This window comes from Sarcophilus harrisii, chromosome 3 (genome assembly GCF_902635505.1).
Source record: "Sarcophilus harrisii chromosome 3, mSarHar1.11, whole genome shotgun sequence".
In the NCBI taxonomy this organism is placed as follows: domain Eukaryota; kingdom Metazoa; phylum Chordata; class Mammalia; order Dasyuromorphia; family Dasyuridae; genus Sarcophilus; species Sarcophilus harrisii.
The window spans coordinates 563,479,409-563,496,808 of NC_045428.1; the positions used below are offsets into that span (position 1 = coordinate 563,479,409).

General features: G+C 39.4%; 1 protein-coding gene across 1 annotated transcript; it reads left to right on the top strand.

Moving 5' to 3' along the window:
• Positions 1-245: 245 nt before the first annotated feature.
• On the top strand, positions 246-11,437 carry PLA2G2D (phospholipase A2 group IID). Its single transcript, XM_012545495.2, has 6 exons — positions 246-412; positions 2,894-3,000; positions 3,803-3,934; positions 6,760-6,907; positions 9,532-9,638; positions 11,207-11,437. The coding sequence occupies exons 3-6, from the start codon at positions 3,895-3,897 to the stop codon at positions 11,347-11,349; spliced, it is 438 nt and encodes a 145-aa protein (XP_012400949.1). The 5' UTR covers positions 246-412; positions 2,894-3,000; positions 3,803-3,894; the 3' UTR covers positions 11,350-11,437.
• Positions 11,438-17,400: the final 5,963 nt, after the last annotated feature.

Genomic DNA, 17,400 nt, shown 5'->3' on the forward strand with positions numbered 1-17,400 from the left:
TCTGATGTTCTGGGTTCTAAAGGCCCTCCCAGCACTGACATTCCGTGCTCTAAGACCTTTCCCAGTTCTGACATTCTGTGTTCTAAGGACCCTCCCAAATCTGACATTGTGTGTCCTAAGAGCCTTCACGGCTATGGACTATGTGCCTGCTCACAGCACTGATGACTTCAGAGGAATCTGGAAATTCCCTCATCTTTCTCATCTCTGGCACACAGCTACTCTTGCCCATTAAAATGGTTTCCAGAGAAAGGGAAAAAAGCAAACTTCCTTGGTTGCCAAGAACGGTCCAGGGTGGGATCAAGCCACTGGGATAGTGATTATAAAAGGAGCTGGCCACTAGCTGGAGGAGTCTGCAGAGCTATCAGTCACCAGTTTCCAGTCCCAAAACATCTGAGGAAAGAGAACCCTGAAGGTGAGAAAGTTCTATTCTGGGGCCTATGGGGGAAAGGAGACAGAAGAGCAACCCCATTCTGATTTTGCCCCAGTGATGAAAAAGTCAGTTCTTAATAGCTCCATTGGCACAATGGAGCCATCAATGGTTTTTCTTTCTTCCTGGAGATCAGAGGGAATGGGCTAAGAGCCTTATTCAGGGGAAACTCAGGATTCAATTCAACAATTCAACTGGCATTTATTAGGTGTTTACCATATTCCAGACATTGTACTAGAACTGGGCAGGGATACAGAGATGAAAATAGATTTTTTTTTTCCTTAAACAGCTCACATTCAACTGAGGGAAAAATACAATACATTCATATTGGTAAATATAAGGTAACTTGAAGAGAGACATCAAGGAATATTTTTTATGAGAAACAGTAGCTGAGTTAAATCTTGGAGGAAACTACAGACAAGACTCTAAGAGGAGTTCTTGACTTAAGTCCAAGAACTTGGTTTGTTTGTTTGATTTTGTTTTTGGAAGCAATCTGGTACTTACCCAGGATCACACAGTAGGAATTTGTTTGTTCGAAGTTTTAAAGAATTTTGCTAATTGTATTTCCATGTAATTGATTGTCTTTGTAATCTCCTGTATTTTAATTTTTTCATTTAAAAGCAATACTCAAAGAAGTCCCTAGGCTTCAGCCAGATGCCAAGGAGATCCAGGACACACACACACACACACACACACACACACACACACACTCACACACACACACACACACACAATATTACAAATCTGAGTTCTTGGAGATTGTAGGGAAAAACCAATTCCCTACACACACAAAGAAAGGTTGAAATTTCTATCCCCAGACAGAAACTACAAGGCCACGTTCCAGGAACAGCTGCTACAACTAAGTCTTGATTAGAGCAAAAAATGAATGCAATGAAATAGCCACATATATTTGAATTCAAACTATTCACAGTTAGAATTATGTAAAATAATCATTGAACCAGCCCAATGGAATGATGCAGCGTGAATTTGAATGATGAGACCACTTCAGAGGGATTTATTATTCACCTCAATGAAGGCTTACCTATAGTCCAGTATACCTGGACAGCTGGCTGATGCTGATGCTGGAGTCAAAGGACCTGGTTTCCAATCCTATCTCAGCAGCTTTCTTTCTTTCCTCTGGAGTAACTTACTTAGCTTCATTGAGAAAATGAGAGATTGGACTAAATGTCTTCTGAAGTCCATTCCAGCTCAATTAGGTCTGTTAGCTAGATCTACTATTCCCTCAGCAGAATGTGAGCTGTTTAAGAGAAAAGTTCATTCATTTCCATCTTTGCATCCTTATCCAGATCTAGGCTGATTCCTAATAAATGGCAGTGAAATTGTTAAATTGAACCCTGAGCTTCCTCTGAACAAATATAAAGCTCTCAGCCCCTTCTAGACCATATCCTCATTTTCTATAAAATGAAAGGACTGGGCTAGGTAGTCTCTTTATGCTACCATTCTGTGCTCTGACCTTCCAGCTCTAGACCAATGGTTCTCTAAATTTAGAGAGATGCAAAAGGTATAATATAAAAGACAACTAAAAATGTAGGTAACCACTCGTTGTGAAGGACCATAGCCAGTTGACTGAGGAGTTTATATTTTTATTTCAAAGGTTTGGTGGCCACCAGGGAAAAACATGGTCAGAACTATGCCTCCCAACAATAATTCTTTATTTCCATCTGTCCCAGGATCCTGGATTCTTTAAAATTTCTTTCTTTTTCCCTTCTTTCATCTCTCCAGTTCTTCAATCCCTTATCCTTCTATCTCTCATTCCCCCAGCCCTTTTGCATAGCATCCCAGTCCCATTTATCTATCCATTAAGAGCCCCAGGACCTCCAAATGGTTATTTCTCCAGTTGCTCAGTATCTAGTCTTCCAGCTAAGCAGATTTCTAGGGGGCCTCACCATCCCGTTCCATTTTCCCATCCATTTAGTTGTCGAATCATAGGATTTAAGATTGGTGGGGGAGATTTAAGAGATCATTTCAGCTTTTATAAATCATTGCTTTAGAGCCTAAAGGGATCATAGAGGCCAACTGATCTGATCCTGCATTTTACAGATAAGTAAATTGAGACCAAGAGAAGTTAAGCAATTTTCCTAAAATTACACAGGGAATAAATGACAAGTTTTGAACCCCAAGTCCTCAGACTTCAGACCTTCTTACCACATCACTTTGCTTTCTCAAAAGATGAGGAAACTGAGGGAAGGGGCCTGATCAAGGTCATTTGTTTAAGTAGCAGAGCAGGAAATTGATGTTCAAGTTCTGTGACTTAAAAATTCAATGCTATTTTCATTCTTCCAGGTGCTTCCCCCAGGTTTCTAATGCCCTCAGTGTGATATAGGAGAAAATCTGAGTTTGAATTCCACACACCTGGATCAGGCTGTGTGATCCTGTGTCATTTCCCTTCACCCTCAGTTTCTTCCTCTATAAAATAGGAGTGATAATAACAGATGTATCTCATAGGGATGTTGTAAGGATCCAATGAGATAATCTATGCAAAGTGCTTTTGAAGCTTGATTGGACCACAGGAAGAAGAAGAAAAAGAATACCAACAACTACAATAACAATAAGTGAGTATGTGGTAGTGCTTTAAAGTTTACAAAGTGTTTTACCGATATTAATTTGATTGTCACAATAACTCAGGAGATAAGTGTTATTATTATTTCCATTTTACAGATTGTCAGTGGTTAATAAACATTATTAAGCACCACTTTGTGCCAGGCATTGTGATAAGCACTGGGGATAGGAGGGAAAGAAGAAAGGAAGGAACGAAGGAACAAAGGAACAAAGGAAGGAAAGAAGGAAGAAAGGAAGAAAAAAGAGAGAAAGAAGAAAGAAAGAAAAGAAGGAAGGAAAGAAGGAAGGAAGGAAGGAAAGAAGAAAGAAAGAAAGAAAGAAAGAAAGAAAGAAAGAAAGAAAGAAAGAAAGAAAGAAAGAAAGAAAGAAAGAAAGAAAGAAAGAAAGAAAGAAAAGAAGCAAGGAAGGAAGGAAGGAAGGAGAGAGAGAGAGAGAGAAAGAGAGGGGGAGGGAAGGAGGGAGAAAGAGAAGGAGGGAGAGGCATAGAAAAGATCCTTCAAGAAACTTAAAACTAATGAAAGAAGACTACACAAAAAGGAAGCTGAAAATTAGAGGAAGGGAGGGAGGGAATCAGAAAGGGAAGGAGACATGATAGAGAAGGCAGAAATGTCCTAGAGTAGAGGTACCAGATAAGAAATCAGTTATGAGCTAAGCTTTGTTAAATGGAGGTTGAGGAAAGTGAGTCAGATATTGATTAAATCATCTAACCAAATTTACACAGCTAGTAGGGAAGTTTCTGCCTTCCAATCTGGGCCAAATCTTCATAGGTTGGTTTTCTTCCTTGGTTTTTTCTAGCCTTCATCAGGACAAGGTCACAGGGCAACCAAACCAGTTTATACAGCTCAGCCATCCAGCTTGGAGACAGTCCAGATTGGCCGTCTTGGACCATGCAACTGGTACTGTTGTGGGTTGTGCTCATTACCTTAGGTAAGTGAAGTTTATCAGAAGGGATCTGGTCCTAAGAGCTAGTAGCTGTTCCAATCCCTTCTCCTCCCCACAACTCTATCCAGCATAGTCTTATTCCAAGAGGAAAAGACCAACCAGAGCTACATTGTCACTACTCCACTGCAGACTCTTATCATCTTACATCTGGACTACTGCAATAGTTATCGGTGGAGAGAAAAGGGTGGGTCTGACTTCTTCAAGTGTCTCCCCACTTCATTATATCCTCCATTCAGCAACTAAAATAATTTTCCTAAAATGCAGGCCCCATCATGTGCCCACTCTACTAAATAAACTCCATATCCTGTCACCTTCAGGATATAAATCCCCTGACATTCAAAGACCTTCATCACCTAGCCCTCTCCTCCCTTTCTGGTATTTCTACATCTCACTCTGCAATATTCACTCTCCAATCCAATGACTCTGGCCTCCTGGCTGGTCCATAAGGAATTCCCTTAATCTCTTGGCTCTTGGTACCTAGCATTTTTTCTGACTGGCTATCATCCCCCCATACCTGGAATGCTTTTCCTCCTTATCTCTGCTTCCCAACTTCCCTAGTTTCCTTTAAACCCCAACTATAATTCTAGGAACTCTTCTCTAAATTCTCTTAATCTCAGTGCCTTCTCTTTGTTAATTATTTTCAATTTATCCTGTATATAGTTTGTAGATATTTGTTTGTTTGTTGTCTCCCCTATTAGATTTGAGTTTCTTGAGAACAGGAACTGTTCTCTTTATATATATAGTTATATTTATATACATACACATATAAAACACTTAGCAAAGTGTCTGGCATAATAAACAAATGTTTATTGACTAACATTAGTTCAAAGCAAAAAAGATTTAACTCAATAGCATAGCAAAATTAGGGGCAGTTATATACAGCTATATAAAGGCTATCACATATCACCACACCATCAGTAAGGGGGAGCGGGGTAAACATAGGAACCGTGTGTGACCAGAGCTCATTTCTGAAGAAACCCTTATGGACAGGACACATATTCTGACTGGGAGGGACTTACATCTCCAATGTTAAAGAGCCCGGGAGTTCCCTCTACTGGAGATTGCCATACCATCAGGAAGTGAGGTGGGAGAGAAGGGAGGTGGCAAATGCAGGGAATTTGTATAGCTAGGGCTCACTTGTGAAAGGAGTCCATGTGGCCAGGGCATATATTCTGGCTGGGGAAATTTAATCCTCCAAAGTTACAGAACTTGCGGGTCTCTTCCATTACACATTGCCACACCATCAACAAGGGAGGGGGCGAATGCAGGGATATATGTGGCCAGGGCTCACTTGGAGGGGAACCCATGTGGTCAAGGTATATATCCTGGCTAGGGGGGACTTACCTCTCCAATGTTATGGAGCCACCAACTTCGAAGTCTCTTCTTCCCTTTGTCTGTGATCAGCCTTCACCATTCCCAACCCAAGTCACTTCTATTCAGAGCTCAGGTTGAGAGACTGAACAGCCCACAGCTGTCTTAGGGAGTGATTTTAGCCAAAGTTAAGGGAGGGCTACTACATACCCTCATGATTTTTTCAGTGAAGCAGTTATTCCTGTTTTTCCTTTAGACCTTATTTCCATTTCTTAATCAGCCTTTAAAGTCCAATTGAAATGTTGTCCTTATGCAACAAGCATAAGCATATGCAGCAAGCTTTCTCTTGTCACTTCAGTCCTGAAAAGACCTTTTTCTCTCAAGTGGCACTTAGTGAGAGTTGGGGGGGGGGGGGGGGGGGGGGGGGGGGGGGAAGGACGGATTACTTTGCTAACGTAATTATCATATGATGATATATAGTGTAATCATTTTTGTAGCTTTCATATCCCTCTACTAGATTGTGAGCTCCCTGAGGGCAGGACAAGTTATAGCTAAACAATTCAGCCCAGCATTTTTCACATGTTAGGTATTTAGTAAAGATTTTGCTGAGTTGAATTGACCAGTTATGTCAAAGCTACCTAGTATCTATGTTTCATTTTAGGATAAAGATAGGAACTAGAACTGGACCTAGGGTTTCACTGGTATTTGGAACCAGGTACCACTTGTAGATCTTTGTCCTGCAACATGGTCTTAATTGCTTTTGACAATGAGAGATTCAGTGAGTTGCCTGGAATCACATAGCCAAAAAGTGTCAGAAGGGAAACTTGAATTGAGGTCTTCCTTCCTAGCTTCAAGATTAGGTCTTCAGCTACTGCCCTCCACTGCCTCTCATTCTCTCATTTTATTGTTGTTATTAAGTTGCTTTTTAGTTGTGTCAGACTCTTTTTGATTCCATTTGGAGTTTTCTTGAAAAAAAATTTGGAGTGATTTACAATTTCCTTCTTGTTTTACAGATGAGGAAATTGAGGCAAACAGGGTTAAGTGACTTACCCAGGTTCACACAGCTACTAAGTGTTTGAAGCTGGACTCGAACACTGGAAGATGATAAAATAATAAAAAAGAAATCCACCCACATCTATATCACTTTCAACAAGTAACCACTTGTTACTGCTCTACTTGTAACAAGTAACTACTTGTTACTTGTTTCTACTTGAAGATACCCAGTGAGGGAAGTGCCTGCTTTCCAAGACAGATTACTCTCATTTGTGGCTTGTGGGAACAATTAGAAAGTTTTCTCTAACATCAAGCCTACATTTTCTCTTTACAACTTCTTTACTTGTAAATCTGCCTTCTAGGACAAATATCAAAAGTCTGGTCCCTTTTCCTTTTAAATATCTAAAAAATATCTCTCTCATGTCATATCCTTCTCCCGCCCTTTTCTTCCCCAAGTAAAATGTTTGACAGTTTTATGATACATGTTCCTAATATTTTTCTTCCAGGAGCAATAGCCCCAAGCCATGGGAGCCTGAAGGAGCTGAATAAAATGATTAAACAGGCAACAGGAAAAAATCCTATCTTCAGTTATCTAAACTATGGATGCCACTGTGGACTAGGAGGCAAAGGTCAACCCAAAGATCCAACTGACTGGTAACTACCCCTTCTAAAGGTAGTTTTAAAGGACCTTCTGCTCTCATCTCAGCCAACTCATCTTGAAGTCATTAAGGGAGGAGAATTTCCATAGATTCCAGGACTCCTAAAGTCCTCAATCAGCCCAATTCAACTGTAATTCAGGGAGTTTATAAGCCAAAAAACTCAGTCAGTTAGTCAATAAGCATTTATTATGTGCCAGATCCTGTGTTAAGCAGCTGGGGATATAAAGAAAGACAAAAGAAGTCTCTGACTTCAAGGAGTTCACAATCTAATGGAAAACATCAACTTGTGGAGTTCCTACTAGTGATGAGACTCTTCATATTTTATTAGACCGGTCCTTATTAACCCAGACAAGGTCATGGTCCAGACCCACAGCGGAGAGAGTATCCACAAGAGTCCTCCCTCCTGAGCTTTTATCTTAGAACAAAATACTAATATGTGGTAGCCATTTAAGTTGATTAAGAGATGGTCTCCTACCTTCCTAACCTCACATTGTAAGGTTTAAAAAACAACCAGATTTCTTCATTTCTCCTTTACACTACCCTAACATTCTCTATTCTAGGGCCTCTTCCAAGGCAAGTATTCAATATTCTTTAGATATATTTGTATGTGAGTATGTGAAATAATTAACAAAATTAATATATGCACATACATATAAATTCATTTCATTAATTATTTCCCAATTATATGTTTAAAAAGTTACAGTGATTTTGGGGGGGTTTTGAGCTTCTGCTTCATTTTTTCCACTTAATATTATTTTTTTCTATTTATATGTAAAGATAGTTTTCAGCATTTAGTTTTGTACAATTTTGAGTTTCAATTTTTTTTCCCTCTTTTTTCTTCCCCCTCCCCAAGAGAGCAAGCGATGTAATATAGGTTATGATGAGGTTCTGGATAACGAGGTGGGGTTAGCATAGAAAGCCTGAAGTACTGATAAAATTACTCCCTGAGATAAGCAGGAAAGGGAACTGATGGGGATCAGTTTAACCTCACCCTATGTGGAGGGTTTGGGTAGCTCCACCTTGCTACGTCCAGTCAGAAATTCAAGTTATATCAAACCCCTGAGGTTAAATTTTCCCTACAAATCTGTCTATGGCCCATGCCATCTTTGCAGAATCCCTTTTGAGTTAGCCCGTTACAGCTTTCAGTCTCTTGGTATCTTTCTCCTTCCCCCTCCTTTACGCCTTATGGTGTCTTTCCTCTCATTCCTCCCCCATGCTTCATAGTATCTTTCTCTTTCTTATTTCTTAATTCTTTTAAGGTGCTAAACTCCTCTATGGATTTAGCCTGTGTTATCAAAAGACTCTCTGGAACCCAGCGGGGTTGGGGAATTCAGTTGCAAGCTGGTCCAAGAGTAATGAATGGTACAGCCAAAGTTCTTTTAGAGTGAGAGAAGAATCCTTTATTCAACTATTCTCATGAGAAGTGGGCGTGTTCACTGGGGAAATACACACTGAATACTGAAGCCAAAGCAAGCTTTATATTATTAGTTCAGTTCCTCGCCCTTCCCTTCAAAGTTCAGATTGGTCAGATTTAGTCAGAGTTAGTTACAATTGGTCAGATTTATAATCTGAATTACAATTGGTCAAATTTACAATCCTCTTTGCTCCCATTTCATATATCAAAAGGTTTCTATCCTGTCGTTGACCCTAGCCATTTTAACTCTGTCAGGAACTTTGCTGTTTAGCCAGTTCCTTGATTCACACAGTAATTGGTTAGAATTATTTTAACAAAATATTTCAACCCTCCCTTCATCCTGTTTTGACACTATCAGTGGAAACCTAATAATGGGAGGCTGTGAGGAGTATGAGACGTTAGGTTTCCACAGATAGTGTCAAAACAGGATAATGGAATATTCCTACTTTATGGTGTATTCCCTTTCTCCTGATTAATTGTGAGTTCCTATAGGAAACTTTTTTTTCCCATTGTTAATTGTTAAAACCAGCTTCCTTTCTGACTATATGCTCTCTCAAATCTTATTTCACATTTTATCATTCCTGATGTCTATTGTATCTTTTTATTTTGTCCATAATTTCCTCTCCTAAATAAACCTCCCTTTTGCCAAAGAGATTGGCCATTGTGAATTTGTCACATGATCCAATCTCAACTTTGGTGCCTAAACATCAATATCATCATTTGGTGCCAAACCTCAAACACATAAGGTTATACATGTACAATCATATTAAACATACCTCTGCATTAGTCATGTTGGAGAAAAGAGAAGCAGACCAAAAGGGAAAAACCATGAGAAATATTCAATGTTTTAAACATTGGTAATTTAAATTTAAATTAAATAAACATTTAATGTTTACCAGCTCTGACATTCTATGCCCCAAGTTTGCTTAAAATGCTGATAATCTGTGATTTCATTATTCTCTGATATCAAAGCATACAGTAAGGTATTAGCTTCACTTTGGTACATACATTTCCTTTCTGTCATGGGGAATCTAAATCCAGTTCTATTAGTAGAGATAGGGAATCATTCTCTAAGATGTTCCTTTTCTCTCCCAAAATTTAGTGGGCAATGACAAAAGTAAGAATTGAAGGAAAGCTGGAGAAAGAGAACAGGCTAAGTGCTATTATGCTTCATGTCTGTTTTGCCATCCTTTCTCCCTGCCCAGGTGCTGCAAGATTCATGATTGCTGCTACAAACACCTACAGCAACAGAGATGTCACGTCCTTGTGGGCAGGTACAACTACAACTATAATGACGGAAACATTGTGTGCTGTGAGTTTCTGGGCCAAGGTCTTCCTAATCTAGAGGGAGTAGATGCTATATCAAGAACCTAACCTTCATCTAAACCCTGACTAACTGGGTAGTTTTAGAGACTAAAAGCTTTTAGATTCAGAAGGAAGCTTGGAGGGTCATGTAATCCAACCCTCTCATTTGGTAGGGGAAGAAACAGGCCTGGAGAAGGGTTTCAATTCTGGCTGTGTCACACTGGGTAAACCACTTCCTCTCTATGGGCTTCACTTTCCCCATATGTAAAATGAGAAACTCCATGGCCCCTAAAGTCCCTGAAAGGCCCAAAATCTCATCGTTTAAGTTATTAGACATCATTCATGACCTCTAGAAGTAGCATTTCCTTTCTGATTTCTAGTTGGGGATGATGGGGAAAGGATAAGTTTTTATGCTCCTCACTGCCTATCTTGGGAAAGCCAGGCTAGGCAATTTTCCCATGGTTAAAGTATCTCCATGATTCCCTCCAAGATAGGGTCATGATTCCTCCTAAGCCCATCCAAAACACCTCCAAGATCTCAGTAATAACAATAGCTAGAGTGTCTATTATTAGCACTAAAAGAATTAGAAAGCACTTTGCAGACAATCTTATTTGAACCTGGAAAATAATTGTTACTAAAGATATTATAGATGGGGAGACTAAGGTTCAAAGATCAATGGCTTGCCCATGAGAACCCACCTAATAAGTATTAAAGATAGAATTTGAACCAGGTCTTCCTGACTTTGGGCCTGATAGTATAGTCACTCTGCCCCCTAGTCAGCACAGATTTAGAAAGGATCATCGAAATAATCTAGTACCTCCTCATGTTACAAATGAGGAAACTGAGGTCCAAGGGAAATTGAGTAACTTGCTTAGGGGTGGGAGAAAAACCTTCTGTCTAAAGCTTGAGTCTCAAGTGGTGATATTTCTCCAAATAGGCCACTAGGGGATGACAGTCTGGAGTCAAGAAGTCCGGTCTTCATGAATTCAAATCTGGCCTCAGACACTTAAGAGCTGGGTCAGTTGGGACAAGTCACTTAATTTTGTTTGCCTCAGTTTTCTCATCTGTAAAATAAGATGAAGAAGGAGATGGCAAACCATTCCAATATCCCTTCCAAGAAAATCCCCAACTGAGGTCATGAAGAGTCAGATATGACTGAAATAACTACATGAAAAAATGACTCACTTGCCCAATAAATGAAAATAGAACATTGATTTTTGGAGTTCACAGAAATTCCAGATATTTGATTCTGCTTGGCAATCATCAGTTATGCCATGATGATTGGCAATCATCAGAACTGGCCACCTTAAAACCATTCCATTCCTGGTTATCTTCCACTCCTAGAAATCTGTGAGGTAATTTCTCCAGGCCCTTGGGTATCCCCAGTGTGACTCCACCCAATAGGAGCCGCATTCCTTGAGGCAACAGGTCCCAAGACCAGGAAGAGACAGCATTAATCTCTTTGGTGCTGGACCTATGGTATTGTGGGTGGGTGTTTAGGCTGATGGGAAGATGAACATAGCAGAATGTAGCAGAATCTATCCCAAATTTCCCTTGTCTCTGGCTTCCTATCAGGGGGGGAGAGCCATTGTGAGAAGAAGATTTGCCAGTGTGACAAGGAACTTGCCCTCTGCCTGCAGCGAAATCTGGAGAGCTACCAGAAGAGCTATAGTTTCTTTTTGAAGTTCCTCTGTGAAGACCAGAATCCTAAATGCTAAATTAAACCCTCCTTTATCTTTGGTGGGAAGACACCTTAGGATGGGGTTCTAACTCTGTTGTGAAGCCTTATAAAAAAAAAAAAAAAAAGCAAAACAAAAAACAGAACCTATACATTGGTTTTGAGAAGTCACTTCAAAATAGACTGGAATCTTTGAAGTAAATTCTTTAGATTTCATAGTGCTCTGGGTATTCTATGTGGGCCTTCTAGCTCTGACATTCTATGTTCTAAGACTCTTCTAACTCTGACATTCTGTACTTTTAAGGGTACTCCCAACTCTAACGCTCTATGTTCTAATATCCTTCTAGCTCTGATGTTCTGTGTTCTAAGGACTCTAACATTCTCTAGTCTGAGGACTCTCCCAGTTCTGACTTCTTTGTCTAAGGGCCTTTCCAGCTCTGACATTCTATGCTCTAAGGGTCCTCTCAGCTTTGCTGTTCTGGGTTCTAAGATTCCTTTCAACTCCATACTCTACATTCTAAGATTCCTCCTGCTCTGATATTCTGTGTTCTGAGGTTCCTTCCAGCACTTTCTAAGAGCTCTCCCAGTTCTAACATTTTAAGTCTAAGGTCTCTTCCAGATCTGACATTGTCTACTCTAAGGGTTCTCCCAACTCTGACTTTCTATGTTCTAAGTATTCTCTCAGCTTTGATATTCTGGATTCTAAGATCCCTCTCAACTCTCATACTCTAGGTTCTAAGGTCCCTCCTGCTCTGATATTCTCTGTTCTAAGGTCCTCCCAACTCTGACATTCTGTGACATTTTCTATACTAAGGTCCTTCCAGTCCTGACTTTCCATGATCGATAGTCCATTCTGAGCACTATCAGCCTCCCTGGAATAAGTGTGTGGCTACCCAAGATCACTTTTCTGGGAAGATAATGATTAGTTAGATATATAAGGTTTCCTCTGTTTTTTAAACCAAAAGATGGGTCCTTTTTTAGTCACATCTTTCAGCCAGATGTGCGGTGTCTCACTCCTGGGATCTAGGAGCAACCTCTCCCTTCTGATTCTTAGCTGCAGATAATGGGGAGGAAGCAATCAGACATGCTCTTCACTGCCTACCTTGGAAAAGTCAGGCTAGGCAACTTTCCAATGCCTAAAGTGCCCCCATTGTCTTCCACAGGGTCATGATTCCTCCCAATCCTACAAGATACTTTGTGATAATCATAACTGGTCAATAATCAATGAACATTTATTAAGTGTCTACTATGTGCCAAGTATAGTGGAGATGCAAATACATGCACATGTGTGAGGCAAACAGGCTCAAGTGACTTGTCCAGAGTCATATAGCTACTAAGTGTCTTAGGCTGAATTTGAATTTAAGGCTTCCTGACTGCAAAACCAGCTCTCTATCCACTAAGCTACCTAACTGTCTTGTTTCCTTGGCTTCCTTTACAACTTATCCCCAGCTAAATATATAAATATAAATATAAATATATATTGTTGACTTTATGAAGTCAACAATATAAATCCTAGTTCCTTTGCTCCTCCCTAGTTTCAAGAGCCTTTCCCTTGCTTATTTCCCACCTACCCTGAATGTATCTTGAATATTCCTATTCATTGACAAGTCATCTTCCTCATTAGAATGTGGGCTCCTTCAGGGCAACAACTGGTTTTTGTTTTGTCTCTTTATTGCCTGTTCTATGGGCCTAGCATAGAGGTAGGACATTTTGGAATGTTTGTTGACAAATTACTATCAGTGCACTGAAGAGATGTGGGATTTCTACACATCTAGCCCTACCCAACAGGGCCCTGAGACTAATTTTTTTTAATAATAGCTTTTTAATTTTCAAAATACATGCAAAGATAGTTTTTAACATTCACCCTTGTGTTCCATCTTTTCTCCCTATTTTCCCACCTCCCCCTTTCCCTAGACTGTAAGTAATCCATGATAGATTAAACATGTGCAATTTTTCTAAACATATATATTTCTCATGCTGCACAAGAAAAATCAGATCAAAAAGGAAAAAATGAGAAAGAAAAAAAAAGCAAGCAATAAAAATTGTGAAGACATTATGTTGTGATCCACATTCAGTCCCCATAGTACTCTCTCTGGATGCAAATGGCTTTCTCTATCACAAGTCTATCGGAATTGGCCTGAATCACCTCATTGTTGGAAAGAGTCACATCCATCAGAATTGATCAGCCCATAATCTTGTTGTTGCGGTGTACAATGTTCTCTTGGTTTTGTTCCCTATAGCCTCTTTCTAGAACTTTACTGAGGCCTAAAGAAGACAGATAACTTGTATGTGATTGCAATGATAATAAATAGCAAAACCAAAGTTCCCACCCAGGTCCTCTGACTCTCTACATTCAAAATTCTATGATCCTCCCCTAGTCTAGTCACACAAGGCCCAGGGCCCCTTATCTTTCTTTCCCTCAAAGAATCAATCATCTAATCAATCAACCAGTCAATAAGCATTTAGTAATTACCTACTATCTATCAGTGGTAAGCACTGGGGCTACAAATACAAGGAAGTACCAGATTTCTCAAGGCACACTGATCTTTAGGACTACAAAAACCTGAATCTTCATGTCTTATAGTATGGCATGATAGGTAGAAGGTTAGTTGGGGCATCAGGAAGACAGGAAAGAAAGAGTGAAAAGGGGTGAAGAGGAGCAACATTTTACACAAATAAGTAAATTAGAATTTTTATACACACACACACCCCACATATATAAACACACGTATATTTTTCACTGATAGTTTTTAATTCATTCATTCACTGTATGAATTTTCAATCATTTCAATTTATCTATGGATTCATGGATTTCATCACTGGGTTCATTCCAATGAATATTCATTAAAAACATATATAATATACACATGTATATATATATATATGTATACATATATATGTATATATATTCACCATCTCTAGTGGGGGGAAGAAAAAAAAGGAAAAAAAGAAATTTACAGGATAATTTTGTTTTATATTTGAAAGGAATAGCAAGTTGTACATGGTAGATTTGCGGCTTCATGTAGTCATTTTTATTGTACTGTGTTATGAAAATGCTTGTTTTATTCTATAAATTAAAATTCAATAAAATTTTTAAATAAAACAATTTAGATATATAGTATATTTGTGTGAATGTGTGTGAGTGTGTGTGTGTGTGTGTGTGTGTATACACTCTGAATTAATACAAGGTAATATGGGAAGTAGGAAGTAGCTTATAACTGGATCGTTTTGAAGACAGTGCACTTGAAGAAATCCTAAGGGTTCTATGTAGCTAAGGAGATAAAAAGGTATATATTACAGAATCAGGGAACAGTTTGGGAAAAGACATGGAGGTGTAATGGTGTATGTAGTCAACAACATAAAGGGACACAATGTAAAATCTGTCTGAAAAAAGGCTAGAGGAAGATTTAAATGCTAAACAAAGGAGTTTACCTTTTAGCTTAAGAGATGATCTGAGTCTGGAGTCTCCTAGCTCTAAGCACTATTTAATTCCGTTGAGACTGCATGAAAGGTCTATGTTCACTTCACCAGAATGCTGTTCTTGCCTAGACCATAAGTTCACCCTTGCCTTCTAGACAGATCCAAATTCCACAGTCTTCAACTAGGGACCCTCTACGGGCAAGGCCAAGGGAAAGTTGGAACTGGATCCAGCTCCCTTCAGATCAGTCGCAAAGATGAAGTTTCTGCTGCTTGACTTGGCTATATCCATTACTTGTGGTAAGTGTTGAGAGGACCAGCTCCCTTCCCCACTCCCAACCTCCCCTGACTCTTCCTGGGAGTCCATTCCTCCAAGATCAACATGTGTCTTTCTGGGGTTTTTGACTAAACCAGAAGTGAAGCAAAGTAGTGACACAACTCTTAACCTGATGAGCAGAGCTCCAGTGCCAAGAGTTGTCACTGAATCATAGATAATATGAGAACTGAGAGGATCCTTAGAACCCAGAGTGTCAGAGTTGAGAGGGACCTTAGAACCCAGGATGTCAGAGCTGGGAGGGCCCTTAGAACACAGGATGTTAGAACTTGGAAGAAGTTTATACTAGGCTTATATCCCAAAGAGATCTTAAAGAAGAGAAAGGGACCTGTATGTGCAAGAATGTTTGTGGCAGCCCTTTTTGTAGTGGCCAGAAACTGGAAACTGAGTGGATGCCCATCAGTTGGAGAATGGCTGAATAAATTGTGGCATATGAATATTATGGAATATTATTGTTCAGTAAGAAATGACCAGCAGGATGATTTCAGAAAGGCCTGGAGAGACTTACACGTACTGATGCTGAGTGAAGTGAGCAGAACCAGGAGATCATTATATATTTCAACAACAATACTATATTATGATCGATTCTGATGGATCTGGCCATCTTCAGCAACGAAATGTACCAAATCAGTTCTAATGGAGCAGTAATGAACTGAACCAGCTAAACCCAGGGAAAGAACTCTGGGAGATGACTAAGAACCATTACATTGAATTCCCAATCACTATATTTTTGCCCACCTACATTTTTTCATTTCCTTCATAGGCTAACTGTACAATATTTCAGAGTCCGATTCTTTTTATACAGCAAAATAACTGTCTGGACATGTATACTTATTTTGTATTTAATTTATCCTCTAATATATTTAAGATATATTGGTCATCCTGCCATCTAAGAAAGGGGGTGGAGGGAAGGAGGGTAAAAATTGGAACAAAAGGTTGGCAATTGTCAATGCTGCAAAATTACCGATGCATACATACAACTTGTAAATAAAAAGCTATTAAAATTTTTTTTAAAAAAGAGCTTGGAAGAAGTTTAGAACAGAATGTCAAAGTTAAGAGGGATCTTAGAACAAAAATGTTAGTATAAAAAGGACACTTAGAGATAGTCTCATTCAACCTCCTTATTTGATATGTAAGGAAACTGAGGCCCAAAGAAGGGAATTGCCTTGACCAAGCTCACACAGAAAGTTAGTGGAAAAACTGGGATTAGAATTTGGTCTGTAACATCACTTTAACCACTACAATAAGACAGGAACAAAGGTGAGCTCATCACAGAAAGATGGGTAGTGGTGCTCAGATCCTAAAACTGATGCTATTCAAAAATTGTTTCCAAAAAAGCACTATGGACATTGGGAACCCTAGAAGGCTGCTTTAGTGATCATTCTAGAGTCATGGGATTTAGAATTGGAAAGGACCTCAGAGATCATCTAGTCTAACCGCTTCACTTTACAGAGGAGAAAACAGACCTAGGGAGGGGATGTGACTCCCCCCAAAATAGTAAATATCAGAAGGAGAATTCAAAACCCAGGTTTCTTAGCTTAAAAATCCATTGTTTTTCTAAGCTGCTTCAAAATATGTGCTTGGAGATCCTCTTTCTGTCTTGATGGATAGGGGGAGAGAAGTCTCTAAAGCAGCCTTATTCACATAGATTTTTTTCCCCTTTAAGTTTTCATTCTTTCATTTTAGTTTTTTGTAAGACCCTCAAGCAAAAATCTCATCAATTTTATTTTTGTTAAGGGAACAGAATAGGTTGATTCAATGATTTGTCTTATTTAGGGATCCAGAACATTCTTTCCACTGAACATATCCCTTCCTTCTCCCAGCTTTGAAATTCAGAGTTCTCAGGGATCTTCCTGTCTCTGTCCTATGTCTATATTCTGTCTTCTTTCTACTCCGACATTCTATATTCTAATCGTCCAGCCATTCACTTGAATGGTGCAAACTCTTATCCAAAGCTGTAAGATGTTGAATAGCTGAGACTGGAGAATGAGAAAACTTGCCAGAGTTGGTGAGTTTTCAAGCCTAGTATTAAAGGTGTGAAGTAGGAGGAGGGCATGATATTGGCTCAAGGGAAGAACTGGTCCCAAAGCTCTTAGAACAGGAATAAATTAAGTCTTGGGTTGAGGTCAGAGTATTGACCTCTGGTCAATAGCTCCATATTGGAGAGCCAATAGAAATGAGGAGAATGAGCTGCTCAGGGGAAAGAGAGTCTGCTCAGTCTAATTTATTGAGATTTCCCTCCTAACCAGACCCTCTTTTCCTGAAGGACAAATGTAATCTTCATTATCACCACTACTACCATCAATATCACCATCACCATGACTATTCCTATTGTCCCCA